This window comes from Ambystoma mexicanum, chromosome 2p (genome assembly GCF_040938575.1).
Source record: "Ambystoma mexicanum isolate Mex_15411 chromosome 2p, UKY_AmexF1_1, whole genome shotgun sequence".
In the NCBI taxonomy this organism is placed as follows: domain Eukaryota; kingdom Metazoa; phylum Chordata; class Amphibia; order Caudata; family Ambystomatidae; genus Ambystoma; species Ambystoma mexicanum.
In genome coordinates, this window is record NC_090923.1 from 338,569,248 (window position 1) to 338,584,871 (window position 15,624).

Here is a 15,624-nt window from a genome sequence, read left to right on the forward strand (position 1 = left end):
GTCGGTTTTCCACAGACCAAACTTTTTGTGCCCTTCCCCCAACCCACACACTGAGCCCTGCGGACAGGTTGCGCTTTATAAAACTAAATGGGGCACAGAATCAAGCAGGCAGGCAAGAAGGACAAAGTTTCCTAACCGTGATGGCTATTCAAAGCCCCCTAATCGTGAACTGCTGCAGCCCCCTGAATGACTCCAGGGATGTTGTCATAAACCATTGAGGGTCATTAACCACGCCCCCATTTTACCTCTGGGCACCACAACCCCATCCAACTCTGGAGGGCCTGCTCTTTTTCTCCCACTCGCAGCAGTCGGTCCATCCCACAGTTCTTGGCCACCTCGTCTCTGCACAGAAACACCAGTAACCCCATACGCATTCCTCATTCCAAGTCCACCCTGTCTCCCTCGACAGAGCGCACAACCCATGCTTGGACCCCCCAACCATTCCCCCTGAGGGAGGCTCAACACAAATACCAACAATCAACCACTCTAGGTCTTGACACCACTGGAGTCAAAGTCCAAAGCTTGCTGTGCCTGGAGTACACAAACTACATCTCAATGAGACACACGTTGATGGTCCTGTATGGAATGTCAGTGTCGATGATGGCACTTTACTGGCCACAACATATGCATGGTCCCTACACGTTCCCCTGCCACAATACTCTCACTGGCCTGCCTGACTTCTTGGCGTCAACACATGGTCACCCAATGCAAGGGGTTCTTCCGCCAGGGATCGGTTACCCCCAGAGAGGATTTCACACCCAAAAAGCCAGGTTTTCTAAGCCGAAAAGCTGGATGTACTACGGGGTCTGAACGAGGGTGGGCTTTGAAATGTGGCTCCTGTGCGTGCAATGTCCTGGATGTCCATGAGGCATACTAGAAGCTTAATGCAGAAGGCAATCACGGTATTGGAGGATGGAAGGCGTCGAGGTTCCACTAGCGGCCCTTCATACCTGGATACGGAGACTGGGCGGATCCTAGAAAAGGACCTTTAGAATAAGAGATACTGGATGCTGGGCTTCACAGGTCCACGTTTTGACCGCTCGGCCTCTGTTACCTGTGCCACAAACCGAAAACAGCTTAGAATCTAAAGGCATGGTTGGCAGGCTGCCCAAAAAAGTAGCTTTCCACATCGAGCCTGCCGTAAAAGACTCATTGGTACAGCGGGCTCGGAGTATAGGATCCGATTCATGTTATCCAGTGTTGCACCGAGAAGAGGGTCTTCTTCCCTATTCTATACAGTGACGGCTACAATAGCACATGCGCAGTTTGGCCTGTAATGCATGATCCAGATTTATAGTTTAGTTTATTTATAAAGCGCTCCGAGCCCTCAGGCAGCTGGGCGCTAATCTTACATGTTGCAGGCTATACAGGCAATTTATAGGAGGGCGCTAATTCATGGCCACCCCTCCAACAACCCCCTCCCTTACACATGGAGCACAAATACTGTGGGGTGTCAGGCCATCATGCGTCTATACTTAATTTTGGGATATATAAAATCATAGGATGAAAGAGGTCCTCACATTTAGTATAGGGCCTGGCTAGTGGACTCTCAGAATAGCACAATATGCACATTTTACCCTAAAAAATGCAATACATGCAATTTCACAGTGAAAGCCTGCATTTCTCTAGCCAGGGTGCAGACCAGCCCCCCACCCGCACCGCACCTTCCAGGGGGGGAAGATGTAATTAATGGCAGCCTTAACTTGCAACGTTCCCAGCAGCGCGCATGCTTTGAAGGGGGGCCCGTCACTTTAAACACAGGCAACCTGCAGCACCGAGGCGCTTTCCCTCTGAAGATGCGGCTGTGTGGAAAGTCATGTTTGGGCATGTACCAAGGGCCGCCAAAACACAGATTACAGGTGCAAGGGTGGCGAAACGATTATCTCGGGGGAAGTTCAAATAACTCAACCCTGCCAAGTTTTACAAGGGTGCAATTTACTAATCCGATAAGATTTCCTGTGACAGGAAAACGCAGACCGTCTGAAGTTGACATTCTGTATCAATGGACCGTCTAAATATCAAAAAAGCTCTCCCATACAGACTCAACGGCAAACCAAGGAAACATTAACCAGCATGTGGCTTCTGTGTAAGCATTAGCACCAACGTCCTTTCCAGCCGCTATCATGGGCCCTATCTGGTCACGAAAAGGCAACAGCTGGCAAATGGTGTTGGCTCCTAGCAAATGCCTACAAAGGTCCAACACCGTTGGCTTTGAAAATGATAGTGTTACTAGTAATCCAGTGCTAGTTTTGCTAGTAATTCAATCAGTGGAGAAACTTTGCTGAAAATGTTGGGGGGGGAAGGGGGACATGACCTCTGAAGAAAAGGTGCCCCATTCAAATGAATGGGGACAAAATAGTGTGCCATGAAAGTTGGGGGGGACAAACACCCCCGCCCCCCCTAAAATTACGCCCATGAATTCAATGCTAGTTCACACATACTACTTATGAAATGAAGTGGTTGAAGGCACACTTCGTTAAGACATTTTTATTACACCAGAAGCTGTTTTATGTATGCATCTAGGTCATTTTGACAGAGCAACTAGAGCAAACCTAGCCAGAAAAATGTGGATGGGAGGGAGAAAGTATCTGCAATTAAGCCATTAGCTTCAGAAAGAAGCACAGAAAGCCAAGATGATCGCAGGTGTGTGTGTTTTGGGCAGGTATAGGGTGTGACCATGGACCTATGGCCATTTGCTTTTTACCCACCTGCCCAACAGCCAAAGGCTGTGTATCCCCCCTCACATCCCCTTCTCCCTCAGATGGTGCTTTTAAAGCAAACTATTGTCATGGCAAGTGAAGGTCTAATAGGCCAAACAAAACACGGGAAACATTCACAGGAACTGCAAGAAAAAACGGAGCACATTCTAAAAACGGACACCCCAACGACCCCGCTCCAAATAAAAACGGAGCACATTCTAAAAACGGACACCCCAACGACCCCGCTCCAAATAGTGCCGGCCTTAATCGGAAGATTCCTTCCCAGAATCAAGGCGCGTGGAGATGCTGTGGGGCATATTTGTGACAGAACAAGGGACCGTGGAATTTTCAGTTTGGGGGAGCGAGCTAATAGGAGACTCGCCTTTTTGAAAGAAATCGCAGATAGCAGAGCAGCTTTGCACAGTGTGCGGCTCCTTCACATCGTGAAGTTAAGGTTTTCGTATAAGGAACGACCTCAATGACGAGGCACACAAAAAAGGTGGAACATACATTCACGTGCAGGGCAAATGACCCACTTGCCACATTGCTGGGTGACATGGCACAGGCCCTTGTGCTATACCACTCTGCAGGGCCTCATTAGGTGTATGGCGATTTAAAATGCAACCAATTAGTTGCAGCCACGTGAAATATTTACAGCACATGGAGTAAATGCGGGTTATTTGTTCAGTCCATCCAGTAGTTTCCATGTACCCCATGCACACGTAAATATCCCATGTGTTACCAACTCATAGGGTGATTTAAGAAACCACATCTGTACAATAACCATGTGAGGCTCATAGGCACGACGTCTTAAAAGGAACGGAAAAAATAAAAAAACATATCCGCTTGATAAAAGTTACAGGACGTACAAAGAGCTGGCATCTTGGGTACACCGCCGCTGCTTGCAAAGTGGAGCAAAGTTGTGTACTGAGCAGCGCGAGGCAGACAGCCCACTGTGTACCGCATGTGACATTAGTGTAGCCCCAGATCTTTTCCAGACCTAGCAACAACCCTGAGCATAACAGATTGTGGGTCTGCATTTGTGCTCTACCCTACCATCCTTAGGACTCCTAAGGCAGGGATACCCCTATGTCTGCTAGAGAGAGGTCCTTCTCGGTAGTCTTGTGGCTAAGCTGGTGATGGGTCTTCACCAGTGTAAAGGGTTGCCTCGAAGACTTGTTACATCACTTGACTATCCTTTGTCCCTCTTCGAGTATGGGAGAGAAGGGGGCCATCTTTGGACACGAGGAGGTAGTGCGCGTCTCCTAGCTCTGACTGGCACATTCAGATGTATGTCTGGAACAGTGTAGATTAATTCCCTTGCAAGCGAGGCCTTTCTAGAATGCATAGGTGTTCTTGGTGGGGTGGTCTAGCCTTTGGCGGACCACCCCCTGGTTTGAATTACGTTTGGGGGTGTGGTATTCACCCATTGATTTCCGAAGGAGTAAATAACTGACCACTCACCTTGTCTACAGCTGGACTGCCTAAACTGCCCTCTGGAAGGCCTGCTGCTCTAGGAAGAACCGAATCTCTGCATCAGGACTCAGATGTCCAATGGCAAAGCTCTCCTTCTCCAGAGAAGGCCAGAAAGAACCCGAAGCACTCACTGCTCATTTCCCCATAGCCAGTGGGGACAACTGGATTCAAGCTCATAACAGAAGGCGAGGTCTCCCTAAGTGTCCTCTGGCCATGCCTGCATTAAAGGACACGGAAGCTGGAGGCCCTCTGCTACCAGGAGCCTGAAGATGGAGATGAATATAGCTGAGAAACTTCAAAGCACAGAGGCAAGAACTCTGGTTCAGTCCCACCTCTCCTGGAAAGGTCCAGCGGCAGTGCTGCCTCAAATCCTACAACTGCACTGCTGAGCTTGCCTTCCCGGTCCATCCTAAATATCCGGGACTTCTCATGTGTGCTTTCTTCAACATTTATTAACTATCTATGTGGGGGTATTCCTAAGGTAATCCCTCCTCAGAAGCTGGGGGTTCTTTGTGGAGCGTGTGGGATCCCTGCATCACTTTCAACCACTGAATGCAACTGTCTCGCCTTTCTGCACCTCTGGATCAGACCCCCCCCTAATCTGGGAATCCCCAGATCGTGAAAAACTGTCCTTCACAATGGTATAGGGGTCCTGTCTGCACCAATGCGCCGTCACCTGAGTCTAGGGTGCTCCTTCGCTAAACCTCCTGTGAAGAAACCACCTCGGGAAACAGCCAGCCACATCCTGCAGAACATGTTACCTGGTCACAGGGTATGGAGAGTCTTCCTCCAAATGAACTCCAGGAATTGCTCTCAAACCGCTGTAACTCTCTCCAGCCAAAAGCCTGTCCTGGTCACATTACTGAGCCCTCTTGGACTCTCAGGAATTTGCCCAAATGAACTCAAAGGCTTTTACATACCCATTGCTGCAGTTTCTTTTTTTTTTTAGAACAAAAATAATAATCATTTTGAAATGGCTACTTACTTGCTGCATTGTGACCTCTCGGATTTAAAAAGCTTTACTCATCTATTAGTGTATAGTCGTTATCTTTGCCTTTTCTTAATAGAAAGATTATATATTTTTTACAGAATTTTAGGGTGTGGAACCCCTCATTTGGAATGAGAAACAGGTTTACACTGTACCTCGGAACCACCCCATTCCACCTCTTTCGAGTTGGGCCTCGACGATTTCTGCGACCACCACCACCTGGACATCCTGGTGAGCTGGAGGGAATGGCTAGTAGTGCTCTGGTCAGGAGGTTGCGGTTATGATGCATGTCTTTGGTTGTCAGATGATGCCACCTTTATGATGTATGATTCTGGAAGCCCTCGGTTCCAGAATCATAGCTTAACGCAGCTGGGCTGATGGAGGATGCACCCTGTTGGGGACCGCCTTTATTCACAATAAATCTACTTTAGTACAAATTGTTGGCCTGACGAACGTTCATTTATAACAGTTACACCCATACTCTCAACTCCCGCTTTCGGAGGATGTCGCCTGCCCTGAAAGCAGCTCCTTCACCCGCCAAGCTCCCTACCCCACCCATATAAACGAATGGGCAGTCACCCACCAAAAGCAAAAATCTGGCGTTTTTACACGCCATGGGGCGACAAAACTTTGAGCTATATAATTTACGACCCCGATCACAGGTCCTTAAGAAAAAGCTCCCTAACAAGTGTACAGACATTCTGGAAGAGTGGCTCAGGGTCAGAGGAGACTTGCTGGGGCCACACGTTCAGAGAACCATGAGGATTGCATGAAATTGCCCACAGGCTTTGCATTATTGTACTAGCCTCCCTCTGAACAGATGTTTAAGGATGTAAATGAGTGCTCACTAGAAGGAACATGACTAAGGGCGGATGGCATATCAAGACCAGAAGGGAATATTCCCAGTTTATAGGTCAAGAAGGATGCAGGCGAAGCACAGCCCTAATACCAGCAGACATAACATGTTATGTTATGTTACATTGCATTTATATAGCGCCTTATGTACCATTGGTATGGTCTGAAGGCGCTGGTAGGTTGAACGCCCTTGGGAACCGAAGTTCAAGTCAGTAGAGAGTCAAAGGTGCGTGTGAGCACCGGATATGTGTGCAGCTGGTGCGGCATTCGTGTAATAGCCGCTTCCTAGCGATAGGTGTGGTGGTTGAGAGGTCAAGAGTATGTGTTCGTTCTGGCAGGATTTATCCAGACCGATTGTGGCTGCGTTAGGCCCGAGGAGAACGCCTGGCTGGGGGTGTGTAACCAACCGTGTTTAGAGTGATGGGGAGTACGAGGCAGATGTTGGTATGAGAACAGCTATACCGAATGTGTCATAGTACCGCTGTGTTCTATTTGAGTGGTGGTGTAAAGAAGAGAGTAAGCGTGGAGATGTGAATATGATGGTTTACTTTAGGTGCTATTAGGCACACTTCTGAAGTCAACCAGGGCATGTTATTAGGCACACTTCTGAAGTCAACCAGGGCATGTCAATAGGCACACCTCCAGATTCCACTTTGCTCAAAGAGGATATTAGGCGCACTTCTAAATTCGACAAAGGCACGCTGATAGGCACACTTCTAAATTCCACTTTGCTTTTTTTTTAATTTGTTTTTGGTTTATGAGAAAACCTTTACAAAATAAAGTATTAAAAATTCAGATTTCGTACAAAAAGCAGTTTCCCGCATATTTAAGAATACAGAAAGTGAAAGAATAAAGCAAAAGGTGAAATAACAAGGTAAAATAAAGGCTCAGAAACCAGGGATTTAACTAAGCAGACTGATCCCCTTGACTGGTGGGTTCAAGAACTTGGCTAGTCTGTTGATGGTTCCTTAAGATAGTAAGCTTCTCCAAAATGTTTACAATCTCAGCAGTTAGCATGACCTCTTGGCCAGAGATCAGTCTGTCCCAAAATGCATCCTGAACTAGGCTCTCCTCTCTGGTTACAAATCTCCCCAGTGATGATACCCTGATCGCCCATGTGCCTTCGCACTCCAGCAGCAGGTGTTTGAGGGATTGTAAGTTCGGAGAGGCACAGACCTTGCAAAGGCTTATTGCCTTCTCGCCCTGGTTTCTTTGGTCCAGTATTTCACCCGTGTGGGCTATATTCAGTCTGAGCCTGAGAAAGTTGTTTCTGATTCTTTGGTCCGGGAATTTTTCCAGGTAGTGCGGGATGGTGCCAAGCTTTCTGTCCGTTGTCAGGAATAGGTTTGGAGGGTTAAGCCTTCTGATTCCCTCAATCGTTTTGATCCAGTCCTCCGTTTCTAATGTTTTTTTTAACTTTCTTAGGATTTTGTATGAGAGTTTCTCTTGTTAATTCCAGCCTATATAAAATGCAGCCAATCTTTTCTTCCAAGCCGAGGAGTTTTTTTGATTTAGACTTTTTTAGATGTTGGTTTTCATCGAAGAAAAGAGTGGATACACTGGCTGTAATTCTGTTACGATAGAGGGACAGTAACTTCCACTCCGCGCGGCAGCTCAAAGAGGTCAGGCCCAACTCAAATCTCATACTAGCGAGAGGAGTGCACAATGGGAGATGAAGAGAAGATTTCCACAAAGAGCCCTCAATTTTGCTCCAGTCGTAGTTCCACAAAAGAGGCTTTGCCTCAAGGCCATAAAGAAAGACCGGGATAACTTTACCTATGTAGAACTTCTTGAGTGGAATTATAGAGAATTTGCAGAATCTTCCGTTCAGATTTTTCATTTGTGCAATCATTTTTGATTTCTTCCCAAGAATGGAGTGTATCACCTTGTTTGAGGTTGGGTGAGCAAGGATTTCATATCTCAGGTATGTTAACTCGTCCACCCGTGGAATTGCTTTACTGTCCAAAACCCAGTTTGAGGTCCCCTTTTTTTGCATGTTTGAAAATGAGGACCTTAGATTTAGATGGGTTAATTATGAGGCTGTTCAGTTTAGCATAATCATTAAGTTTGGATAGGAGTTGTTGCAACCCTATCGCTGAGCCATCCAGTAGCACCAGGTCATCAGCATAGGCTAGCCAATGGAGTTTTCTTCCATTGATTCTCGGGCAGATTAATGATGCAGAGGCTAGAAAATCTCCAATGTCTGAAAGAAACAAATTAAAGAATAATGGTGCACCCAAGCAATCTGGTCGTACTCCCTTCAGGACTTGGATTGTTTCAGATAGATTGCCTGGTTCGTCCAATCTCACTCTGATGGTAATGTTCTTGTGGAGTTCTAGGAGCATTGCAAGAAGGGGTGCTGGAATCCCCCAATTATTTAGTTTCTGCCAAAGGAGGGATCTGTCTACGAGGTCGAACTCTTTTGATAAATCGACCCATGCCCCGTATAGTGGAGAACATTCTTTCTCATTTGCACTTTCGCTCAACAGGTTCAGGACAAGTCCATTAAGACTGGTAGAAAGGCCTTTCCTGAAACCTGTCTGCTGAGGGGGAAGGATGTGTCTAGAATCCCCCCCATAAAGTAAAATTGCATTCCACTTTGCAATGAGAGGGTATTAGGCTCACATTCTAAAGTCAACCCGGGAACGCTATTAGGCACACTTCTAAAGTCAACCAGGGTATATTAATAGGGACATTTCTAAAATCCACTTTGCACAGAGAGGGTATTAGGCTCACATTCTAAAGTCAACCAGGGCACGCTATTAGGCACACTTCTAAATTCAACTTTGCACAGAGAGGATATTGCAACTAGACCACAGATATGCTTTTAGGCAGACTTTCTAAATGCAACCAGACCACAGATGGAAGAGTTTACAGCAGTTTCACTTCTAGGGTTGAGTGGTAGGGTAGTATGGCGAGAAGTAATTGCTTCTGTCCCCACCCTTGCCACGCTTACTTATTGTTGGCTTCTTGCTTCTCCTGCGGATACCTGCAGATATGGTCTGGAGCCGTCTTTGTAGGAGCCGTCCTTTGCCTCAGGGTCCTTAGCCGATGGGGCTGCATGGGCAGAGGGCTGCCCTGGAAGGGTCGTTGAAGGCCCGGATGAGGTGGTCGTGTTACCAATCAGGGTACGGTGGGCTGGTCGGGAGGCGGGATGGACACGACCAGGAAGCAGGGAAAACGAGGGTTGAGGGAGGGAAGGCAAGGGCAGGGGGACCAAGAGTATGCAAAAATGGCCTAAAATGGGGTCAAGTGGCAGCTCTACTCACCAGTGCAGCTCGCAGCACAAAGGGGGCCACGGATGGTGCCTCTGATGCCTACAGCCATGGCACACGCTCAATCCACCAATCAGGGCACGGTGGGCGGATCGGGAGGCCGGATGGACACGACCAGGAAGCAGGGAAAACAACGAGGCACCATAACATGCAAAGAGCAGCAGCCCATCTGTACAACTTAGTCTGTGGGAGAGGAATGCACACCACAGTCTCACGGAAGAGGGCATGAATCTGAAAGAGGGGGCGAATTCAAAGCAAACAAATGAGTCCACGAAGTCAGAGGAAAGATAGTTAGGGGCTGCATTGGATCTGGACCATGCGATTAGCTAGGCATTAAGGTAAGCCTTACGTGAAAGTCAGGGTCGTGACCCTGTAAAAGGGGAGGTGGAGAAAGGGGACCCTCCACAATCGGAAGCAGAAGGAGCACGAAAACAAGGGCTGAGAAACATCCAGGCCCCAGATCTGTAGAGTGCGAGGGGTTCGCCAACCCCCAAAAAGTCCATCTCCATACCCCATGTACCAAAAATAACATCCCTGGACCCACTCCTAGCCTCGCATTGCATTGCCTCCCAAACTAGTAGCTTTGCCACAGTTCACACTTTTGTTTTTCAGAACCTCATCTCCCACAATCCACATGGAATCAACAATGCAAACCCAAACCAGAATCCACGAGAGTGGAAAACAGCAACACGAGCACAAAGACGACCCAGGAGCCTCGACGACATCCCCCACAGTGACCAGCACCCCAGGAAACCAGAAAACCCACCACCAAAGCACAAAAACTAATTTCCAGCCATTTAGCACGAGAAAGAAAGACGGTTGGAAAAACCTTGCTGGAAAAGGGGAGGGGCATAGAGATTTTTTCTTTTTTTTTTTTTTTTTTTTAAAGCCCCTTCCCTGGTTCCTGGGAAAAAGACAGGCACCAATTGGTGCAGAGCGTCATGTGAGTGATGCAACCAATGGAATGGAGAGGGAAGCACAGAATTGCCAGACACACTATAAAAGCAGATAGGAGAAGAGACAGTGTGGGTATTACGGGTGAGGTCACAGGAGGAACTGCATGCAGACTAAGGAGAGTGTTGAAGAGTTAGTCAGCTTAATAAAGATAAGGTCTTTGTGTGAGAGTGGCACCAGTTGTTTGCGGGGCTGGAAGTCGAGAGATGGATAGTGTGGAAGCTAGGAGTAGGGGCATGGTGTATTAGTAGCTAGAGTGAGAGGGAGTGCTAGGAGAGACGGAGGACAGAGAGGGAAGTGATGAGAAGGGTATAGGAGAGAAGTGGGGAGGAGATGACTAGTGAAGAGTTTAGTGGATGGGTGAGCGGAGCGTAGTGTAGTAGTTGTGTGGACAGGGTAGTAAAGTGGAGAGTAGAAGAGTGAAGAAGAGCAGGAGTAGGGCTGAGGGAAAGGTGGCAGTACTGAAGAGTAACATCAAAGGGTGGATGAGGACTAGAAGTGCCATAGTTCTTAGTGGTAGAGACTGCTGGAAGAGTAGTAGTCCTGATGAGAATAGAGAGTAGGAAAGGAAGTTGTAACATTGCAGGGGGGGGTGGGGCGGAGAGAGAATGTCTGGGGATGCTTGTGGCCTCGAGCAGAAGGGATGTGACCAAGCAGTTGGGGCTGGACAGCCTGTTTTGAGGTGGGACAAAGCCAGATTGCATATGGTCTTTCCCATTTTGTAATGGCTCGACAGGCAAAGAACTATGGTCTGGAGGGTTGCCCAGAGCAATGCCAGGGGTTAATATTAATTGTAAACCCTACAGCCATCACCCCGTTTGTTTTGCTAAGACATTGGTCAATTTACAGAACCAGTGGAGGATACAGCTTTTCTGCTGCAAACCCTACTACAGCTCTCACTGTTAGATCCAGCAATACTAGTCTTACGCGACCCTCACGGTGACAGTACCATCAAGTCACCGCCATTAGTGAACATCATTGAGGGTACTATCAAGGTGTCTCTTCTGAATGCAAGGCCCTTACACATATGGCGCTGATCCAGGATTACATAATGAAAAAAACGCATGGACATTCTCTGCCTTACTAAAACGTGGCTTAAGGACTACAACGGGCATCCAATTGATTTAACCGTCCATCGAGGGTATGTCTTGCTCTCAGAATCGGGTATGCAGGACTGGAGTAGGGTGTTATATCAAGAAAGGAGATTTACCTTTTCCAGGTACTTTGTTCCTGCAGAGGTTGTGAAATCCTACATCTTAAGTTTACTCCTAACCACAATACTTGCATAAACCCCAGAAGACATGCCTAGCTTCAATGAAACTGTCTTTTCGGGCAACAAACCAATGGTGAGCGGACATCGCAGATCGGGAAGCATTATTGTTAGAACTAAATCTAAATAATACTAAACTCACGGTTCGAAGTGACCCATAAAAAAAGGTAATATACTAGATTGGGTTGCATCTCGTAACCTCAACACTACTATTGCCAACACTAGATCATTATCTGGCCGGACCATTTCTCTGTGGAATTTTATATTCAGCTCCCAGACAAATTGAAGAAGAAACTGACTACTACTAAAAGTATTTTTAGTAGGAACTACTAGAAAATCAAAGCATGCAAGCTCTCGGTATGCATTAATGAAGTTACATCATATAGAACGACTGACCAGCATGCTGGATCCGGTAGCGCCTATGAGGTGGAAAACTATTCGAGATGGTCCGCATCATGATATCTGGTTTATGCCGATACAAGTTCTAAGAACATTTTTTATTTTTTAAACGACAGGCCGAAAGTGTTTGGCAAAAATCTAAAACAAGTTAACAAAATATCTTGGTAACACCATGCTAAAACATAAGTTAGCCATTCACGAAGCTAAAAAATAAAAATAAATGACTTCAATGCTCAGATAAAGAACACTGAGAATAACTAACATTTTGACATTCTAAAATCATAAGAAAAGCTTAAGGCCCAAGTCCACTCTTATTTCCCCCCCTCGAAAATGTTATCCACTGGGTCGAGTCATGTTTGTGCAACAGGAGGTCCTCTGTGCACTGGGGCGAAGCTACATCAGCTTCAGCCCCCATAAGCTATTGTGTCCCTCAGGGCGCATGTCTGTCACCGGAATTGTTCAACATCTAACATTAAAGTTACTGACATTCTTTCTAACGTGGGTGTGCAGTTCACCAGTGACGAAGATGACACAATTGTTGTCTGAGCTGGATGGCACATAGAAGACAAATGCTGAGTCTCATCTACCAAACCATCAAGCATTGGATGTCGCCCCATTCGATGTGCCTTAACAGTGACAAAACTGAGGTTTTGATATTTGGGTCCTTTCAATCTAGGACTTTCTCCGACATACTCAAGCTTCACTATCGAGAATTGTTCTATTCCCGTTCTCGATAAAGGGAAAACACCAAGTCTTTTCCTGGAAGCATCACTGGGTGCGGAATCAAACGCTAATTACATCTATAAAATAAAAAGAGAAAATCGTACTATCACCTTAAGCGCTTTAGACAGATAAAACCTTTCCGTTCAGAACCAAACTATTTCTCTTGCACGGACCACAATACTCCCCATTAATGGATTACTGCAATGCTCTTTTGGGATGTGCAAACAAAAGCTGTATTCCCAAGCTACAAGTCATTCAAAATGATGCCATCCGCATTGCTAAACATCTACCCCAGAAATGTCATTCGAAATAAGCAAAGAACTGCACTGGCTTCCTGTAGCTGCACGGGTGCAGTTTAAAATACTCACCCTAGCTCACAAATGTGTACACAGCGTTGCCCCTGTCGATCACAAGGATAGGTTGACCAAACACGAGACTAAAAGAGTTTTAAAGGTCCGCTGGTGCTGGTTTGCTCTCGTGCCAAGATTAAGACGGGCCAATGGCAGATCTTTTTCTCCTCTGACTTTTTCTCCTTGGAACTCCTCACCTTTGAATCTACGTCAGGAAAGCAACCTGCTTCCATTTCGGAAGCATTGGAAGAACGTGTTTGAATCGGTTCTTGCCTACAAGCTTGTTCTACTCTGCCTTCTTTTGTCCTGTCCTTGATGTTCTGTCTTCAGTCTCCTTGTGCGTCCCGATGCCTGTGGATTTATGGCATGTAATAAAAATAAACTACATTTAACAAGTAAGCAAAATGTACTGGATCTACCTTGAGGTTTGGGAATGTAGCTTTTTTTCCCTGCAGATATTGGGTTCACTTAAGTAGAACACAAAGCTATTTGTTTCAGGTATTGAGTTGCTAATTTCAATAGGGAGAATTTACATTAACAAAATAGATTCCAAAAAAAGCCGAAAGCAATATTAGAATCATCAAAACATGGTCTTCTGTGCTGTTGCAAGTTAACAACTAATAAGCCTTGCACATCGGACTTCACACAGTTATATATATATATATATATATATATATATATCGCCTCAGCATCACAACGGTAGGGTTGCACCAGACTTTAGTTGCGCTTGGTCCTCTTAGCCAATGTGTAGTGGTCCTTGCAATTTGCAACTATTTTTAAAGTAAAGGGAATTACAAGCACCTGCTTTTATTGTATCAAATCGGCCACAAATCAGGTACATTGGGAGGTAGTACAAACATACTAAAGTAGTAAAGTGATCCGGATTACAAAAAATGAAGAATTAACAAGTGACATGTTGTAACAAGGAAAACGTCGGTTGTCCAGTATTCCTTGTTTACACGGTATACACTGATTTCACCGCGGTATTTCTCATCGCATGTTTTTTCATTGGCGTTTTTATTTCGAAAAAAAATCCGTTTTTTTTGGGGGGGTTAAAAAATTAAATATATGGCTGTGGGTGTAAGGGAATAAAAAAAAAAAAAGGGGGGGCTTGAGGGGGTAACCCGCCCCAAAAAAACCTGCGATGAAAAATACCGCGGCGAAATAACGTAGAACCGTTTACACACAGTAACAGGTTATGTACAGGGCACTAAATGACCAAACTGTAGTTAGAGGCGCTATCACCCAGCTCAATGGTACTGCTTTTACTGTCCTCATAAGGATGAGTGCCTTTCCCTCGTCAGGAGTCTACCATGTGAACCCGCAGCTTACACACACAATTCTCAGCAAGTGCTTAAATCCATGCATAAGCTAAATGAATTGAAAGAAAAAGGCAGTATCCTGTAAAATAACTCAGTCAACTTTAGTTTCAAGATCACTGGAGAAAGGGGAATGCTATGTAGTAGCAATTCCCCGGTGCTCAAGGTAAAGCACTCTAAATGGAGTGATTGCACTCCAAGTTTAACGTGCAATGGCCCTTTTCACCCAAGTTCAGGCAATGCTCTTTTTTCTTGGACCCATATTGAGACTCTTTGGACAACCAATTTTTGTCTGCAGATTTCATAGGTGAAATGTTAAGTATCTAACTCGAGCCAATCCCCCACATATGTGACAAAGGTTGGTGGTAATTCTAATTTATAATTATATTTATTCTTTTATAACGCTTAATACCGGAGACAGGTTTCAAAGCGCGAGACCAGGAATCAAACCTATGTTGCTATGCGTTGTCCTGCTTCCAAGCCAAACTGGTTGCTCCTGAGCTATCCTCACGTCAGTTAAAGACCTTTTAGCAACAAAGGGATGTGCAGCAGGCCTGACAATAACAGTTTCTAATTCAGGACGAATCCTTCCTAAATGTAGAACCTCTCTCAGACAATACAGAATTAAATTGGGTTTCTTTAATCCTTGAAGGGAGATGTTTGAACAGAGGAAATGCAGGGTGAGCCGGTCATTTTGTCTGTACTTTCAAATTAGGTATGAATTACTACAAGAATAATGGCCATGACTCACAGGGGCCATGACTAAGAGGCGGTCTAGCAACAGACTACAAACAAAAGAAAAAACGGTTTGTGGAAAAGCGTTCTGTTTTTAAACTTGGTTTTCCGCTTCAACAATCTGAATTTGGAAAGTGTGATGAGGGACACAACTGTCAAAATCCATAAATGCTGTTTGCAAGGAATGTACAGCCCGCAAACACATGCCCTATACCACCCTGCCTACCCGCATTCTAACTGGGGAAACTTGGTCAGCTGGCATGAGCGACTCGCTTCCAAAATTCCTTGCTCTGAAAATCACCAAAGTACTGTTATCCCTAATCTTGGTTGATCCCTGGTGTGGTTCTGCCATTTTACTGACAGTTTTTTCAATGGATTTTTTTTAACCAAAAATCCATTGAACAAACGCCATTTCCCTAGGTTATTAACCCCACCCCAGCCCACTCCACACTCCTTTTAACCCCTTAGCTGACCCAAATATATTTTTTCGATGGATTTTTGCAGTACAAATTCCATCGAAAAATCTAGTCGGCAAAAGGACGTCATACCCTGGAGTTAACCTCCAATGAAACAACCCCTTT

The 15,624-nt window shown here is 45.8% G+C and overlaps 1 protein-coding gene across 2 annotated transcripts in view; it reads right to left on the reverse strand.

Moving 5' to 3' along the window:
* The window catches only part of IL17RD (interleukin 17 receptor D), a 347,672-nt gene that overhangs the window by 197,009 nt on the left and 135,039 nt on the right, over positions 1-15,624 (reverse strand). Inside the window, exon 1 of one of the 2 annotated variants that reach the window (XM_069643673.1) lies at positions 5,319-5,625. The exons of the other annotated variant lie outside the window; for it this stretch is intronic. Within the exon in view, the coding sequence (XP_069499774.1) occupies positions 5,319-5,390 (72 nt within the window). The 5' untranslated portion in view covers positions 5,391-5,625. Of the gene's footprint in view, positions 1-5,318; positions 5,626-15,624 lie in introns of those variants that run through there. 2 annotated transcript variants of the gene reach the window in all.